The sequence below is a fragment of the Dysidea avara genome, chromosome 5, assembly GCF_963678975.1.
Source record: "Dysidea avara chromosome 5, odDysAvar1.4, whole genome shotgun sequence".
NCBI classification, from domain to species: Eukaryota; Metazoa; Porifera; class Demospongiae; order Dictyoceratida; family Dysideidae; genus Dysidea; species Dysidea avara.
In genome coordinates this window covers 11,284,688-11,299,738 of record NC_089276.1, presented here as the reverse complement: position 1 = coordinate 11,299,738, position 15,051 = coordinate 11,284,688, and the positions used below count along the sequence as shown (strand labels likewise).

Below are 15,051 nucleotides of genomic sequence, written 5' to 3'. Positions count from 1 at the left end.
TGCGCGAGAGCGGTCAAGGTGATATTTTTATTGGTTAAAATATTAGAATACAGCGATGGGAAGAAGGAAATCGAAAAGAAAGCCTCCGCCCAAGAAGAAACTCACTGGATCATTGGACACTCAGTTCAACTGTCCGTTCTGCAATCATGAAAAATCGTGTGAAGTGAAAATGTAAGCTTAACCATGAGTAACGCCTACGTTCTGACGTATAGGTTTATACGACTGGCCTTACTGGTTTTGGCGTGGGGTTATATATTGTGTGCTCAGTTAATTACGTTATAGACTATATCTTGTCTAAATAAAGTGCCCCAGCAATCTTTAATAGGTGTTTCTTGTTAGCTATGTTGTTTGTGTGCGTGTGGTGTAAATGTTTGCTTTTGTCTTGCTTTTTGTTAATAATTATATGCATGTATGTTTAGTTTGTGTGTGTGTGTGTGTCACTCCAACAAGGAAGAATTAGAATGCAGTATAAAATAATAAGCAATGTGTTTAAAATACTTGAACCTTATATCCCACAATAATGTCTTTGATAATAATGTCTCTTCTCTGTACAATATAAATAGTCGTACTCCCACTGTGTTGCAATGGAAGGGGATTTGGGTGAAACGTCAAGGAATTATGGTGAAATTACAGGTGTACCAGATCATATGTGTGCATAGGGCATCATTGCATTGTGGTGCAATGTATAGTGTTCTTGGCCAATGGACATGCACAGTATAAATTGTGTTATGTAGTAATGTAGATATCCAGATGTGGGTATTTGCATATTGACAACATCATACTACGCTACACATGCATGTGTGAATAACATATTGAAAGCCTTCAGTTACTTGTTACATAGTCATGCCTCTTTCCATACTCAAATTCTGTTAGTCATGCTAACAAAATTCTCTGGAACAATAGGGAGTCATTGGAACTATAGTCACTACACATGATTGCAGTGCTATACTTCAATGAAGTGTTTGTAGTATGTAGGAATAAAATAGTTTGCTGTGGTTGACCATTTCTTGTTATAATAGAAACAAACAGAATTTATTTGTTGAGTGTCATTTCTCAGAAGTCCACACACCCACTACTCCACCCACACTATACAGACCACACACCTTTGAACCATTAGAAACTGACCACAGTCCAGTGATAGGATAAACTTTCATCATTATTGGTCAAATTTTTTTATAGCTGGACTAGCTATAAGCTTAACTGCAATGATGTACATGTAATGAACAAATGGAAGTAATCACAATTACAGACATCAGGATCTGTTAGCACTGTTCTTAGGCGTTTGGATATTTGCCAACTATTGTAACTTGTATCACAAAGCCGATTAACAGGTTGATTGGGGATAAAGATGTCTTGGCTGTAGCATTAAAATATGAGACACGACAATTTGAAAAAGTATACAAATTTTATGTTTCCATGCACATGCATGCTTGGTCTTTAAAGGCAATTAAAGCTATCACTAAACTGACTTAAGCACGTACATGTAAATAGTGTCTTGTGCACGTTAGTATGTGGTGTGTGTGCTTGCTCCAGGATTTATTCTATGGTCTCCTATCACTAGACTATGGTCAGTTACTAAAGTGTGGGATGGATATGGTACATCAGTGAACTTATGACAAAATGTCATTGTATATCATGTGCATAGGACCCCATGTATACAGTGTTATTGGCCAATGGCTTGACATGAATACAAGGTATAAATTGTGATGCTGCAAACATACCAGTGCATTTAACGCGGGATCCCACTGACGCACTATGGTACGTTCACGTTGAGCTGAATCCTCAAAAACATTTAATAACTCATAGATGCAATTACACACGATCTTGAAATTTGGCTCATTTGTAGTACTGCTTGATCCGCTAAAAATATTTCAAAATCTTTTTGTTCAAATGTTTGACATAATATTTACGGCCAATCAAAATTTTCACAATACATTTCCTATGGGGAAGCCATATAAGTACAGTGTCCATTACAGCCCTTTCCCGAACTTGTAATGGAGCCAAACCGTACATGTCTGTTGTTGACACCTTTGCTGTTACCAATAACCATCTGGTTAGCTGAAATGTTAACTCTGTTGAGAAAAAATCCACTTTTAACTTTTAGCTGTTTTTCAGGATTCAGTTCAACGTGAACATACTATAGTGTGTTTTTGTTGATTTCTGTTAGACTTTCAAGCCTACATATCAAAAAATGGCAAATGAAATGGTATTAGAAGCCAGTGGTATAACTATTACATATGCAGGCCCTCATGCTCATGCATATATTTCTGGCAATTCACTTGTGCCCATGTTACAACTACTACCTATGTTTTCATAACTTGTTACTGGTTGACTCCAACATTACATAATAGGACTGGCCTGTAAGGGGTAAACTATATTTTTAATGTTCTACTAAGTCTGTGTAGAATAAGTGGAATTTGTGAATTAATTTAAGACCCACAATTAATCCCTGTAAGGAGTGTTATAAAAGGGAAGGTAAAGCTAATCGGTATTTATCAAGCAAATTTTAAGGTTCTTATAGGTGTTAAGAATTTTTGTGAAGGTCTTTTGATAATATCACAAGACCTTGATCATAATTCATAAAGGTACTTCAACTAATAACAGTTGTAACACGGGTATGAGGGCATACGTATCATGTAAAAGCCCAAATGCCCTACTAATCCAATCTGTAGCAGATTACTGGCACAGCAGTCACCCAGCAATTGATCTATGTACCTTGTCAAGCACTACTGAAACTATTGTACACCACTAAACAATCACAAAAAGTTGCACACTTTTCGAAAAATTGTGAGATTGCCTGAGTAAAGCTGTTAATGATGTGTGCATTGTGCGTACGTACTACAGTATTCAAAAAGGCACTTGTTGCTATATCTAGCAGTGAAAAAATCAAGCGTGTAGCCTTAGCAGTTACGCTTGTCTGAAGGCATTAGTAATTAAATCAATCGATTAAACAGAAGAAAATTAGAATTCTGTAGCAGCACTGAAAGAACTTTTGGGCTTCTAACTAGTGTTGCACTGATAAGCATTTTTTCACATTTACCGATACCGATTATTTTCCTATTCCTGCAACCAATATGCCGATATTTACCGATATTCTTTGATTCTTCAGAACTGGAGAGGAGGAGCAGAAAATCACCTAATGTTTATGTGTATAAACTGTATTTGTAATGATGATGTAATTAATTGCGTGGGAGGCCGACTTTTACAATGTTTTCTACCGTTTTGCCACTAACTCCTTTCATGGAAAAGGAAGCCAAGTAGTTATAAAACATCTAAGCCAGCTTATCAAACAGTGTTTTTAGTGGGACTCCAGACCCTTTGTGAAGAGTGATCAACTAATTGCGTGGGCGGCCGATAAATATACACAACCTACTATAGCCTTGCAACCATACTTGTGCAAACAAACAAGCCAAAACAGTTACAGCAAACAACTTACTGCTACATTCACCACCTTCTTTACTTTCACCTGTCCAATGCCGTCATTAACGATTGATTGTGGGTTTCGGTTAATCGGCAAATTATTTCCGCTTCGTAGCCGATACTGATACTTGTAAAATTAGCTAATATCAGCTGTTACCAATAATTCAACCGATTATCGGTGCAGCACTACTAACCAATATAGTAAAGGCACCATGAAGGTATTTTCTAGTAAATGGTTTTTTTTTGTTTTTGTTTTTTGAGAAAACCTCCATGATCCCTAATTACAGTACTACTGTACTGTGTTTCCTATGACTTCAAAAGCATGATCTAATAGAACCTGGTTATGCTTCGGTGTCCCAATTAAACTGGGTAGGCATGTCTATGAAACAAGCAACTGAAGGCTCTGCTTTCTCTCTATGCATAGTACAGTATGATGGTGTACTTCCATGCATTAAAAAACTGCATTATTAAACAAACACTCATTCCTTCTTTAACCTTGAAACTCACTTGTTGGTTTACTTTGTTCATGGTTCAGAATCATCCATCATATGGAGATCTATGGTTTCATTCCGTATTTCCTGCCAAAACTTATAAAGTTACCTTTGTGTCCCATTTCTCTTCGCTAACAGCTTATGGTGTCGTTTTGCAGTAGCGCATGATGGATTCCCTATATTTGTAATACCAATTATCTGTATTTCCCATGGTAACTGAATTACTTGCAGACATGCTTCTCTTACTGTTCACACTGCAGAAAACCTCCACTTCTCTTTTCAGTAATTAATTAATAGTTGGGAGCACACATTCAGATGAAAACATTAAAGTCTGACTCCATTCTTTCTTTGATGTGCGTCCTGTAGTAAGCAAACGAATATAAGGAAAAATTAGGAGTTTTAAGTTTGATTAGAGATCATAGAAAGTAGTGGAACAAGGGAGGTTGCCCACACCTGTAGATATACTAGTGGACATTTAATCCCTAATTCAGTCAAGTAGCGAACATCACTACATGGTGGTGATGTTCACTACAAAGTAGAAGTAGTGAATGTCACTACATAAAAATAGTGAGTAACATGGCAGACATTAGTAGTGACCTTTAGTTTGTTCTTACTGTGTTACATGCAGTCACCAATAACAGACAGGGTAAGCACCATGCACAGGTTTGTTTAGAAAGTATTTCACACCTGACTATAGTTATGAGTGCAATGGCTTGCTATATGTTGCATTATGTTAAAGTCCAACGTGGTATGCATGGATCGCATGCATATGAAACTTTCAGTAACAAAATCCCTATAGCTATACACATGTAATGTAATGACCAAGTGTTATAGATATATATTACCATGGTTATAAACCTCGGTATATAGGTTCACCATACATGGGGCCAACCTCTCAAATGCTAGTACAGCTAGTATTATTATACCATTTTCGTCAAAACTCAGCTAGCTACATGCACCCATGCGCAGTATGTTATTTCCCATTGAGAGTAAAATTGAAACAGGAAAAATTACATCATTGCATGTGGTCATGCATATGGGATTATCTGCATTGATGGATAATGTGATCAGTTCTTGGAAAATCAATTGTGAATCAATTGTGGTTGACTTCAGTTTCAAAGCAGTTGTTCTGGTATGGTACCTGGTCAATATTATTAATCACATGAGGTGATATGTTTGTTTGGCAATCCCCTTTAAAATTACCAACTTCTCTGTGTATAGCAGATGTGCGTGCGTGCGTGCATGCGTATGTTAGGTACATTAAACTTGGTAAATTAATTGCCTTGTACTAAGACACTCAACAACTAAAACAGTCTTTATAAAGGTGGTCTTTGTTAGGAGTGGGAGATGATGAGTAGGTGAAATCATTGTTCCATTCTGCCATAAGTTGCGAGCCTTCACTAGCCAATAAAGCAATGATGACTTATAACTAGTTTGCTAGTAAGCTTAAAGCTGAAGGGACATCTCCTGTGGCAATGACTTCTGCATCTATTGGTGTATCAGAACTGGACTGAACTTGCTCCATACATGGTAGGTGAAGTCAATGATAATCAGGTCAGTTTGAAGATGTTGTTGGTGCTCTATCCCATACAACTGAATACCATGGTCATGGGCAGCTTAGACTGAAGTAGAAATTATGGTCCACTAGTATATCTGCAGGTTTAGGCAACCTCCCTTGTTTCACTACTTTGATCCCTAATCAAACTTAAATTTCCTAGCAGCCTTTACAGCCAATGAGAAAAGGTTATGAAATAAAAGTGATGGCCAAGAAATGGCTGCAATTTTAATAGTGCACACAGCTTTTGTTAACATATGTAGCATGTATAGTTTTGCTGTTGTTGACCACTTCTTATTATAGAAACAAGAAGAACCTTATTTGTTGGAGTGTCATTTCTCAGAAGTCCACACACCCACTACTCCACCCACACTATATAGACCACACACCTTTGAACCTTTTGAAACTGACCACAAGACCCTTGGATAAATCTTGAAACAAGCACACCCACTATACTAACAGGACACTACACTGTGTTGCCATTCATATTTTGAAACTAGCTTTTTGTTTTGTAATGAATTGTTCTTGTAGTTTTTGACATTGCAGGTGGTACTGAGTACATTATATTGAGCATTCAGGCATACTATGGATATTGCTTACTTATCTACATACAGTGTTATGGTTCCTTTCTTATAATAACATTTCTGTGATAGGGATCGAGAGCGTAAAACAGCCACTATAACATGTCGGGTGTGCCTTGAAGACTTTCAAACAGCTATCAACTGTAAGTATTGTGTGTATAGTATTGTTTATGTGTCACATACCTCCTTGGGGAACTGTATTAAGGAACCTCTGCAGTATGAATACAGTGGAACTCCTCTTAAAACACACCCTTGAAGTAGACAACCTCTTTATAAAGAACATCTCTCTAGGTCCCAAATCAACAGCTACACCATTAGCTAAGAATACAATTTCCCTACATTAGGTACATAAAAGGGTTCCATTCTACATTACTGTAGGTCAGTATTACAAACATACAATTATGCTTGGTGTTAATTGTACAAGTATCAGTTTCCCATGGTAATTCTGCTTGTATCTGCACATTTGCTTGGGCAATTGGAAACAGTGGAAATGGAAAACAGAAATGGTCAAATCATCATATAAATGTACCCTAGAGTGAAACCCTTGTTTAGTGGCCACTTCTTAAAGACCACCTTCTTATAAAGACCACCTCTGTACAGAGACCACTTTATAATTAGATCTCAATGGCATACTGACCACTTCATGGCACCTCTTTGCAAAGACCGCCTCTTCACATTGCAATAATAGCTAGGTTCCAAACATCCTATGTCATGACCGCTTTGAAAAAGACTAGGCTCTTAAGGTCGTCAAACCTCATTTTTCGTTGATACAGTAGGTTGTAGTGTACTAGCTACATTTCACTTGCATGGAATATATATTTTTGTACGACACATTCTGGTACCATAGTATTATATATACTGGTACAAACTAAGTGATGATGGTATATGACTTGTGGAGGAGATGACATTGATATGAGTCATGAAACACATGTTTGAAGCTTACCAAATATTACCATGCAAAGTGGTGGTCTTTATCAAAAGTGACCACAAAGTGGTCCTTAGCCATCTTAGAGATCTAATTACAATGTGGTCTTTGTACACAGGTGGTCTTTAAGAGGTGGTCACCAAACAAGGGTTTCACTCTAGGGTACATTTATATGATGATTTGACCATTTCCGCATTCCATTTCCACTTTCCGTTTCCAATTGCCCCATTTGCTTTCTTCTGTAAAGTTTTAAATTTAGTGGTGGGCGTGTGCTTCCTGCAATGACATATTATTTTGGTGAATGATCTAAAAGGACAAGGGGTATATCGTATTGATGACAGATAACGCTTAAGCTGAGAACTTTTATTGTAATGTGGAAAGATTCTAAGACAGTCTGAAAATTTAATAGTGAAGGAGTTGTGATATTCTCTAGACCACAAAACAATTTGTATGAGTTTTCATTCTTCAGAATTGCCTGTGCACACACATGCAATGTCATGTATCAATTTTTTAGAGAAAAATTGATGTTTGATATACAAGTCATACATGGGTGTCATTACTTTGTGGCTATTTTTGGCTACACACAAGGTATTAACTCACATGTGTAGTAGGAAACCTTAGCAAGTTACAGTACCATTAAAATATTTTAGTGACAGATTGGTGGTGGTGAATTTGTTAGGAGATTTATATGGAAATAATACAAACTACAAAAAATTTTTACTCACTTTTAATTAGCTGTGCAATCTGTTTATTCACTTTCTATTTTGTAGATTTATCAGAAGCGGTTGATGTTTACGGGGACTGGATCGATGCTTGTGAGTCGGCGAACTGACATCAACCTCATAATAATTCCAACTATTGCACACTGCACTTTGTCATTGCACCATATGAATAGGCCAACCCACACCACAATGTACAGTGACTAGTGTTTTATGTAAATGTTGCATATGGTTTTTATTGTGTATAAATCAATTGTTGTGTTAAAAAGATTATAAATTTTAATCCATTCATATTATGTGAGTGCATTTTTGAATAATGTATAGGTGTGATGGGTGTATTGTTGGGTGCAACATGTCGTGTTCAATTATTATGCGGTGAAGCTTTTGTTGTACATGACTTGGTTACTCTACAATAGAATCAGTGTGTATACAGCAATTCAAGAGGCAACAGATTAATAATTAAATGTGTGACATTTGTAGTATACAACAGTCTGTTGTATAGTAAGGATCTGTTTTAGGTACCTGTAAGGTGATAGATAGTATCTTATACTGTTATTAAGCCATGTGGTTATACAAGTATTTTGCAAAAAATACCGTAGAAACTCAGTTATCTGGACCAGGGGTGGTCCATAACTCTGAAAAGTCCATTTCTCTGAAACTATAAATAACCTTAACAACTACCCTAATAGAACAGTCACTACTCTATTAGAGCAGTCATTTCTGTAGTTAGATTAACTGATAATCTGGATAAGTGGGGTCCAGAGAACTGGTTCCACTGTAATACAGCTTTAACCCCTTGTACCACACAAGCTGTTTAAATGACTGCTACACTATAATGCACTGTAGTATATATTTATAAATTCTCAGAGGCATATAATATTATAGTTATGGACCCACCTATAACAATTGTTTGCACATTATTACGTATAACTATCATGGATGATAACACTATTGCTTATTGCCATTACTGGAGTACGTTCTATCAGAGTTTAGTATCTTCTTGGTGCTCAAGTTGTACAGTGTTCGATGGACGTCTTTCAATTTACAGACCTGTTCTGCCAGTAGTGTTGGATTGAGGGTCTCCACATCCTCATCCCCTTCTTCTCTAGGCTAACATCATGGTAAAACATGACTGAAACAGATTTAAATTAGAAACATGTATTACTATACAGTGGGACACTACATACATGCATACAGTAGAGTACAGCAGAGTGAAACTGCTATAGTTAGTATTGACTACGTAACTAATTGCTTAGGTCACTAGTGCTGTACAGTGAACACCATTGTATTGCGTTGAATTGTGGCACAGGATGTAATTCTATCACTAAATGATCTCGATTTTATGAGCAGCATTCCCACACTAACATCTACTTTAATAGAACACACTAGCCACAAATACTCAGCCATTAAATACTTAGCTAATGATCGTGTTTTGGATAAGGATCCGCTTTACTCAAGCATTCTGGCCTCATGAAGAGGTTATGAGAAGCAGTTCAACAGACTAAAGAAGATAGTTTCTCAGCAATTTGAAACTTCACATCAAAATAACAACAAACAAGCACTGAGAGAATAAAATCATACCCCCCCCCCCCCCCTGTACAAACATTTCAAGCCTTAGAGAGGAAGTGGTCTTCAGAACAACACAATACACTAATACTGATCTGTAATAATTTGTAAATAACACTAGCTAACTAAAATCATCAATTATGGAATTAATACCTGGTGGAAGTAGACCCCGGACATGCAGTCTCTGTCAATGTTCATTTTGAGTTCTTCTAACTGATCTGTATATGTACAACAGTAACTCAATGCATTTCATAATCATCAAACTTACCTAAATCCACTAACTTTGAGAACAAGTGGTCACATAGAAGTAAAGCAAACAAGACAAAATGTAATATACACCACTCATGCTGATCAAACATTTGATCCATGCAAAACATATTTATTGTATAAGTTTTATGTTAACACTTTGTATGCATACACACTTAATCTCACAAAGTGACTGGTAAGGTTGACTCAATCATTTCAGAGCTCTATTCAATTACTCTTATCATCTAGAGCACATACTAATTCTGATAGAACACACTCTTTTATTGAAATACTCTAATAGAACAGTCATTCATTAGCTGATGTTAACAGTAGGATAATCAGCTCTCCACTGTGGATAAATACATACATCTTAAACTATTATAAGTGGCTACCTCTTCAATATGACCACCTCATTACAGAGGTCCCACACTGTCAGTATACTACAAGGCCATTGCATTCTTAAAGCCACATGTTTGATCCCAAAAGTGGTATTATTAATGAGTTTATCAGCACAGTGACCACAAGTAAAGTTTCACCACATGTACACATTAAACTGCCAACTTACAGGGTCTATCCTGTTAATACGAAGAGGAATGGCACCATCATAAGATTGTTGTTGTGAGCTACTTGCCTCTTGCTCAGGAGCAGTGGCCACTGTGGCAAAGTGTAGTCTCTTCTCAAAATAATTCAGTGGTACAAGTTTAGCTGGCTTAAATGGCTCCACAGATGTTACATTGTATGGCGTTGTCATGGTTAACAACATGTCAGTAATTGGAGCTGAAATAGAGAAGAGTAAATGATAACGTGCCAAATGATTCAAAGAAATTTGTAAATTTGGTTGTCACACTAGTTGGCAACACAGACACAACACAACTTGTCTTTGCTTTTCTTGACTTTGCAGCAAACTAACCTTCAGCGACAAGTTACCTGAGCACTACCAAGGTTTGTGCAACTAAATCTTACCAGGTATATAAGGTACATGTATACCACATTTCATGGAGGAACCTAGAGCAAAAACTATGCACTCTCATAACAGACACTTCAGGACCTACTATAGACCTATGCTGTCCTACAAAGTCAAAGTTAGAGATGAAACCACAGCTCTGCTCTTTACTACAGAGAGTTTTTGTTAATTCCAAAACTTCTTTTACTATAGATATTGGGGAAGCTATAGTGTGATTGGTGGAACTACAGTAAACAATGATCGCATATGTAAGTAAACTTCAGCGTCTGTAAGTTACAACTAGACACAGAGAGTGGCCCACCATAGAGTGTACATAATACATGTATGTACATACATCCCACCTTTTGAGGATATCACTTTGATGGTCTGGTGACTGCCGATATCCCAGACTCTTATGGTAGCATCACCTGATCCTGATATCAGTGTGTTCCCATATGCTGTTACACACAAACCAGTGATGGGCTTGCTATAACACATACAAAAACATAGACTATTAAAGACATGTAAAATGTAGTGATATGTACACATACAAAATCTATGCTTCATACTGGTAAACTACATTACACTGCTATGTACAAAACCATAAAGATATGAAAACGTATCTTCACGAGACGCGATCATTTAGAACAATGTGCAGGCATGTGAATATTCCATCACACGTGCATGGGGCTGTTAAAGCGATCTTTATACAACACATGGTAACACACATTGAAAGAAAACACTCCCTCAGAAGGAGGTATATACATACATGGGAATAAATATCCATAAAACACCCTATTAGGACATACACAATTGTAAAGATATAACATACTAACCTGTGTCCACTCTGGTAGGGAGTAGTGACAGCGTCACTGGCAGTACTGGTACCAGCCCCAGCTGGTGACACCTGTATGGTAGGTATATATCGCATGTACATTCAGTACACATACTGGAACCTCAGTTAAACTCCCTGGTGGTCACTACTACATGTAACTATCCGAACAGAGAGAATGTTTCAAATGCTTTCCAAGAAAACAACAAAAGTAACTCTTTAAAAACTACACTAGTACTGCTCTGATAGAGTAACCACTTAACAGTGGCACAAAAAAAATTGAAAAGCTCCGTGCAAATATGTAACTGCAGTTGTGTATATTATACAGTGAGTGGAACCTGTGTTTATGGTTGCCTTTGAAAGACCATTGTCACCATACAAATTTATGCATTGTGGTCTGTATTAAGTGGTCACCTGTCTAACCTGTATAGCGACCAGCCAAGAATTTACGGGTGTATCCATTCACTGGACTGGACTACTGGACTCAAATAAAGTTCGCTCAAACACCTTCTCAACCACTAAAACAATTAGTATACCACACATGGAGGGCTCTATGTGTCTTACCTTGCATATTAGAGGAACATCAGCTAACTTTGGTCTTTTTAATGGCATGACTGCATAATTAATCGTTTGAACTCTTGCTACTAGTTTACCTTTTCTGTTTGAAAGTGTGTGCATTGGAAAGTGTTTCTCTTGGTTAACTGCAACTCTGCACTTGTTGCTATTTACAAGCATTATAAACCAAAGAGCTAGCAAAGCTAGAGTAAACAAGCAAACTACTGAAAGGCTATAGGGCGATGCTATATCATTAGATAATGTAAATGCACGCAAGGTGTAAAACTTATATCAATGTGCGCTATTATACAAAAGAAGACTAGGGGAAAACAGACAGATTCATTACCAGTGTTAACAGTGTGCACAGTGTTTGTATCATCGCTAGCAGCAGGCAAATTATTGTCGATAACAAACTACACTGTACACTGTGAATTTTGTGCAGTTTTTGTGAGTAATGTGTAAATTTTATGTCTTGTGGTGAATTATTCACTGCTTTAAATTACCATACTGATAATTGCTAACAAAACCGATTAGTGCAAGTCACTTAATAGTAATTACCTATTCATAAGTGATAGCCATTAAAATGCTGCCTTTATATATAACAGCCACCTGTATCTATCTAAATGCCAAAACTTCTAGTCCAAAGGTGGCCATTATACACAGGTTCCCACTGTAGAATTATTCCTGCACAAACAGGAGCTTCCCTAAAGAGCAGTAAAACAGTGCAGCACTGTTCTACTTTATTCAAAATTATTTTGATGTGGTAAAAAGAATGTATAATTAACAAAATAATTGGCTTTGATGTTGGCAGCAAATTGACAGTTTTGTCGTTCTACTTTATTTTGCTAGGAAAAGCTCTGACAGAGGACACACATCCACGTGTACATTGTACGTACTCACATACATGTCATGTTCCATACATTATACACACATACTATAGTACTGTACTGGTCATAATATGTACCACACACAATACAGAAATACGTAGTTGTGTACCTGTAGGAAAAGATTGACTTGCCATATGGCACCACTACTGCCCCCAACAAACAGTCTACTAGTTCCATGGTCCATAGTGACCTTAGTCAGGCCACTATCAAATAAGAACGTGCACAGAAGAATACCTGAGCCCAGCTCATATAACTGCAAAGAAACACACCATACTTTAATATGTGTGCACACATTTAAGAAATATGATAGACAGAAATATTTCTTATAAACGAAAATGAGCTCCTGATGTAGATGTCAAAAAACAACAACAAATAAACAGCCCATCCCACGTGCTTTTCAGGGCCGGTTTGCATCAATAATATATTGTGGGGGTTCTGTAAACCAACGGATATAACATAAAAAACAAACATATGTCCCAGTTCATTGTGTCAAAAACAGTCAAAATATATGTACTACACAAAACGAAGATACACGCACATGTAGTAGAACCCCTTACCCTGTAAATCAACAAATTTTTTGTTTGACTGATGACACAAATAGATAAAACACTATTTAACAAAATACTTTCTAATTGCGCAGTCGCTTACGTAAGATAAAATTAATTAAACAGGCAAGTGATACGAGAGGGTCTACTGCATCAACAAAGGCTACACACTTTACATGTTTGATCTATAGACACAGTGGCCACTCTTGCACGTAGCCCACCAACTGAGCAGTAGATGTCACTGATGGGTAAGGAATGATCTGACCAGGTGTGAAGAGTAATAGTGGAAGATGCTTTGCTCAGTAAACTCTGTGCATCCACTGGTAGTTGAAGCCCGCTACTGAGATATGCCTCTGATAGCAAGCTGGATATAGATATAAAGGAACACAGTCATATTGTGTGTGTAGTGTGTGTAGTGTGTTGTGTAGTGTGTGTGTGTGTGTGTGTGTGTGTGTGTGTGTGTGTGTGTGTGTGTGTGTGTGTGTGTGTGTGTGTGTGTGTGTGTGTGTGTCTGTGTGTCTGTGTGTCTGTGTGTATTTAAGTACCATACATAATGATGATACAAATTCACTTGAGCACAGATATAATATACTCAAATTATTATTAAGTATACACACACCTTGACATGCTCCACACTACAACCAGATTATCATCACCACCTGAAATCAGATAAGCTCCATCATCAGTGAACCTCAACACAGTGACACGTTGATAGTGTCTTGAACCAATTGCCATCAAATGTCCACTACAAATCTATAAGCATCACATGCATAAGCAGCTGTACTATGTATGCAATACTCAGGTACCTGCCAGATATATATCTTGTCTCCTATACTAGCAGCACAGTATGCTCCATCGTTAGTGACTGCCATGGACACCACTTTACCAGGACATGACATCCTCATGTGTACTTGCTCCTGAATAACACACACAATGGTAAAAAGTATATAATTCACCACAGACTGACTACGTTATATGGAGAGTATTGAAAAACAACAATTTGTTTTACCAACTGTATAGTATCTGGTTGTTATAGTGTGCCTAAAGCAAGGCAAAGTTAATTTCCTAGACTACACTGCATTTATCATCACTTCCACTAAATTTTCATTAAATCAAGTAATTACATCATATAGTTATGTACATGATAACAAGTGAACAGTGTTGGGACAGTTACTTTTTACAAGTAACTAGTTACATATTACATATTACTTGCAACTGAACTATTTAGTTACAGTAACATATTACCCATAACTATAATATTACATATTATATTACTTTGAGTCTACATGGCAGCCCACGTGTGAAACTACCACCTTATCATGTGACATGATTACGTTGTTGGACAATGTGCAAAGCTTGGTTATAAGTAAGAAGCTGGTGAATAAGCTTCATTCAGTAGGCTTCATTATTTCATTGTGGCTAGGCGTTACTCAGTGGATTACTAACGAGATTAGTAACTTCTTACTTGTAGTAATAATGTTACGTAATATTAGAGTCGTTACAGCAACTATATTACTTAGGTAACGCGTTACATTTGTAAGTAAAATAACTTGAGTTATGTTACCTGTTTTTATAGCGTATTTTGTTATATTACTTAGTTACAGTACCACAAAAGTAATAATATTACGTAACGTGTTCGTTACTCCCAACACTGCCTACAAGGAAAGGCAATTCAATTATGGGCAAATTCCTGGCACCATTTCACATTCTATGATATAATATGATGCTATGTAATGTTACTAGTCTCACTGTTTGACAAATTTAATTATACTCAATATTTAATCAT

At 36.9% G+C, this 15,051-nt stretch overlaps 2 protein-coding genes across 3 annotated transcripts in view; one reads left to right on the top strand and one right to left on the bottom strand.

The window, feature by feature from the left end:
- Positions 1-11: 11 nt before the first annotated feature.
- LOC136255549 (transcription elongation factor 1 homolog) lies at positions 12-7,982 on the top strand. Its single transcript, XM_066048341.1, has 3 exons — positions 12-171; positions 6,120-6,190; positions 7,743-7,982. The coding sequence occupies exons 1-3, from the start codon at positions 56-58 to the stop codon at positions 7,802-7,804; spliced, it is 249 nt and encodes an 82-aa protein (XP_065904413.1). The 5' UTR covers positions 12-55; the 3' UTR covers positions 7,805-7,982.
- A 615-nt stretch (positions 7,983-8,597) lies between these two features.
- LOC136256977 (WD repeat-containing protein 18-like) overlaps positions 8,598-15,051 on the bottom strand; it is a 7,039-nt gene continuing 585 nt past the window's right edge. The window contains exons 2-11 of one of the 2 annotated variants that reach the window (XM_066050065.1): positions 14,072-14,182; positions 13,885-14,018; positions 13,437-13,629; positions 12,830-12,973; positions 11,283-11,353; positions 10,809-10,933; positions 10,069-10,280; positions 9,526-9,538; positions 9,411-9,475; positions 8,598-8,801 (exon numbers count right to left, since the gene is read on the bottom strand). In XM_066050065.1, coding sequence (XP_065906137.1) covers positions 8,640-8,801; positions 9,411-9,475; positions 9,526-9,538; positions 10,069-10,280; positions 10,809-10,933; positions 11,283-11,353; positions 12,830-12,973; positions 13,437-13,629; positions 13,885-14,018; positions 14,072-14,182 — 1,230 coding nt within the window. In that variant the 3' untranslated portion in view covers positions 8,598-8,639. Of the gene's footprint in view, positions 8,802-9,410; positions 9,476-9,525; positions 9,853-10,068; positions 10,281-10,808; positions 10,934-11,282; positions 11,354-12,829; positions 12,974-13,436; positions 13,630-13,884; positions 14,019-14,071; positions 14,183-15,051 lie in introns of both variants that reach the window. The other variant, XR_010701750.1, reaches the window with a different exon arrangement.

Bases quoted from the DNA above. Each gene is read 5' to 3' on its own strand.
- LOC136255549 (XM_066048341.1), top strand. From the start codon at position 56: ATGGGAAGAAGGAAATCGAAAAGAAAGCCTCCGCCCAAGAAGAAACTC. The intron at 172-6,119 runs GTAAGCTTAACC...TTTCTGTGATAG, and splicing joins AAATCGTGTGAAGTGAAAAT to GGATCGAGAGCGTAAAACAG. The intron at 6,191-7,742 runs GTAAGTATTGTG...TCTATTTTGTAG, and splicing joins CTTTCAAACAGCTATCAACT to ATTTATCAGAAGCGGTTGAT.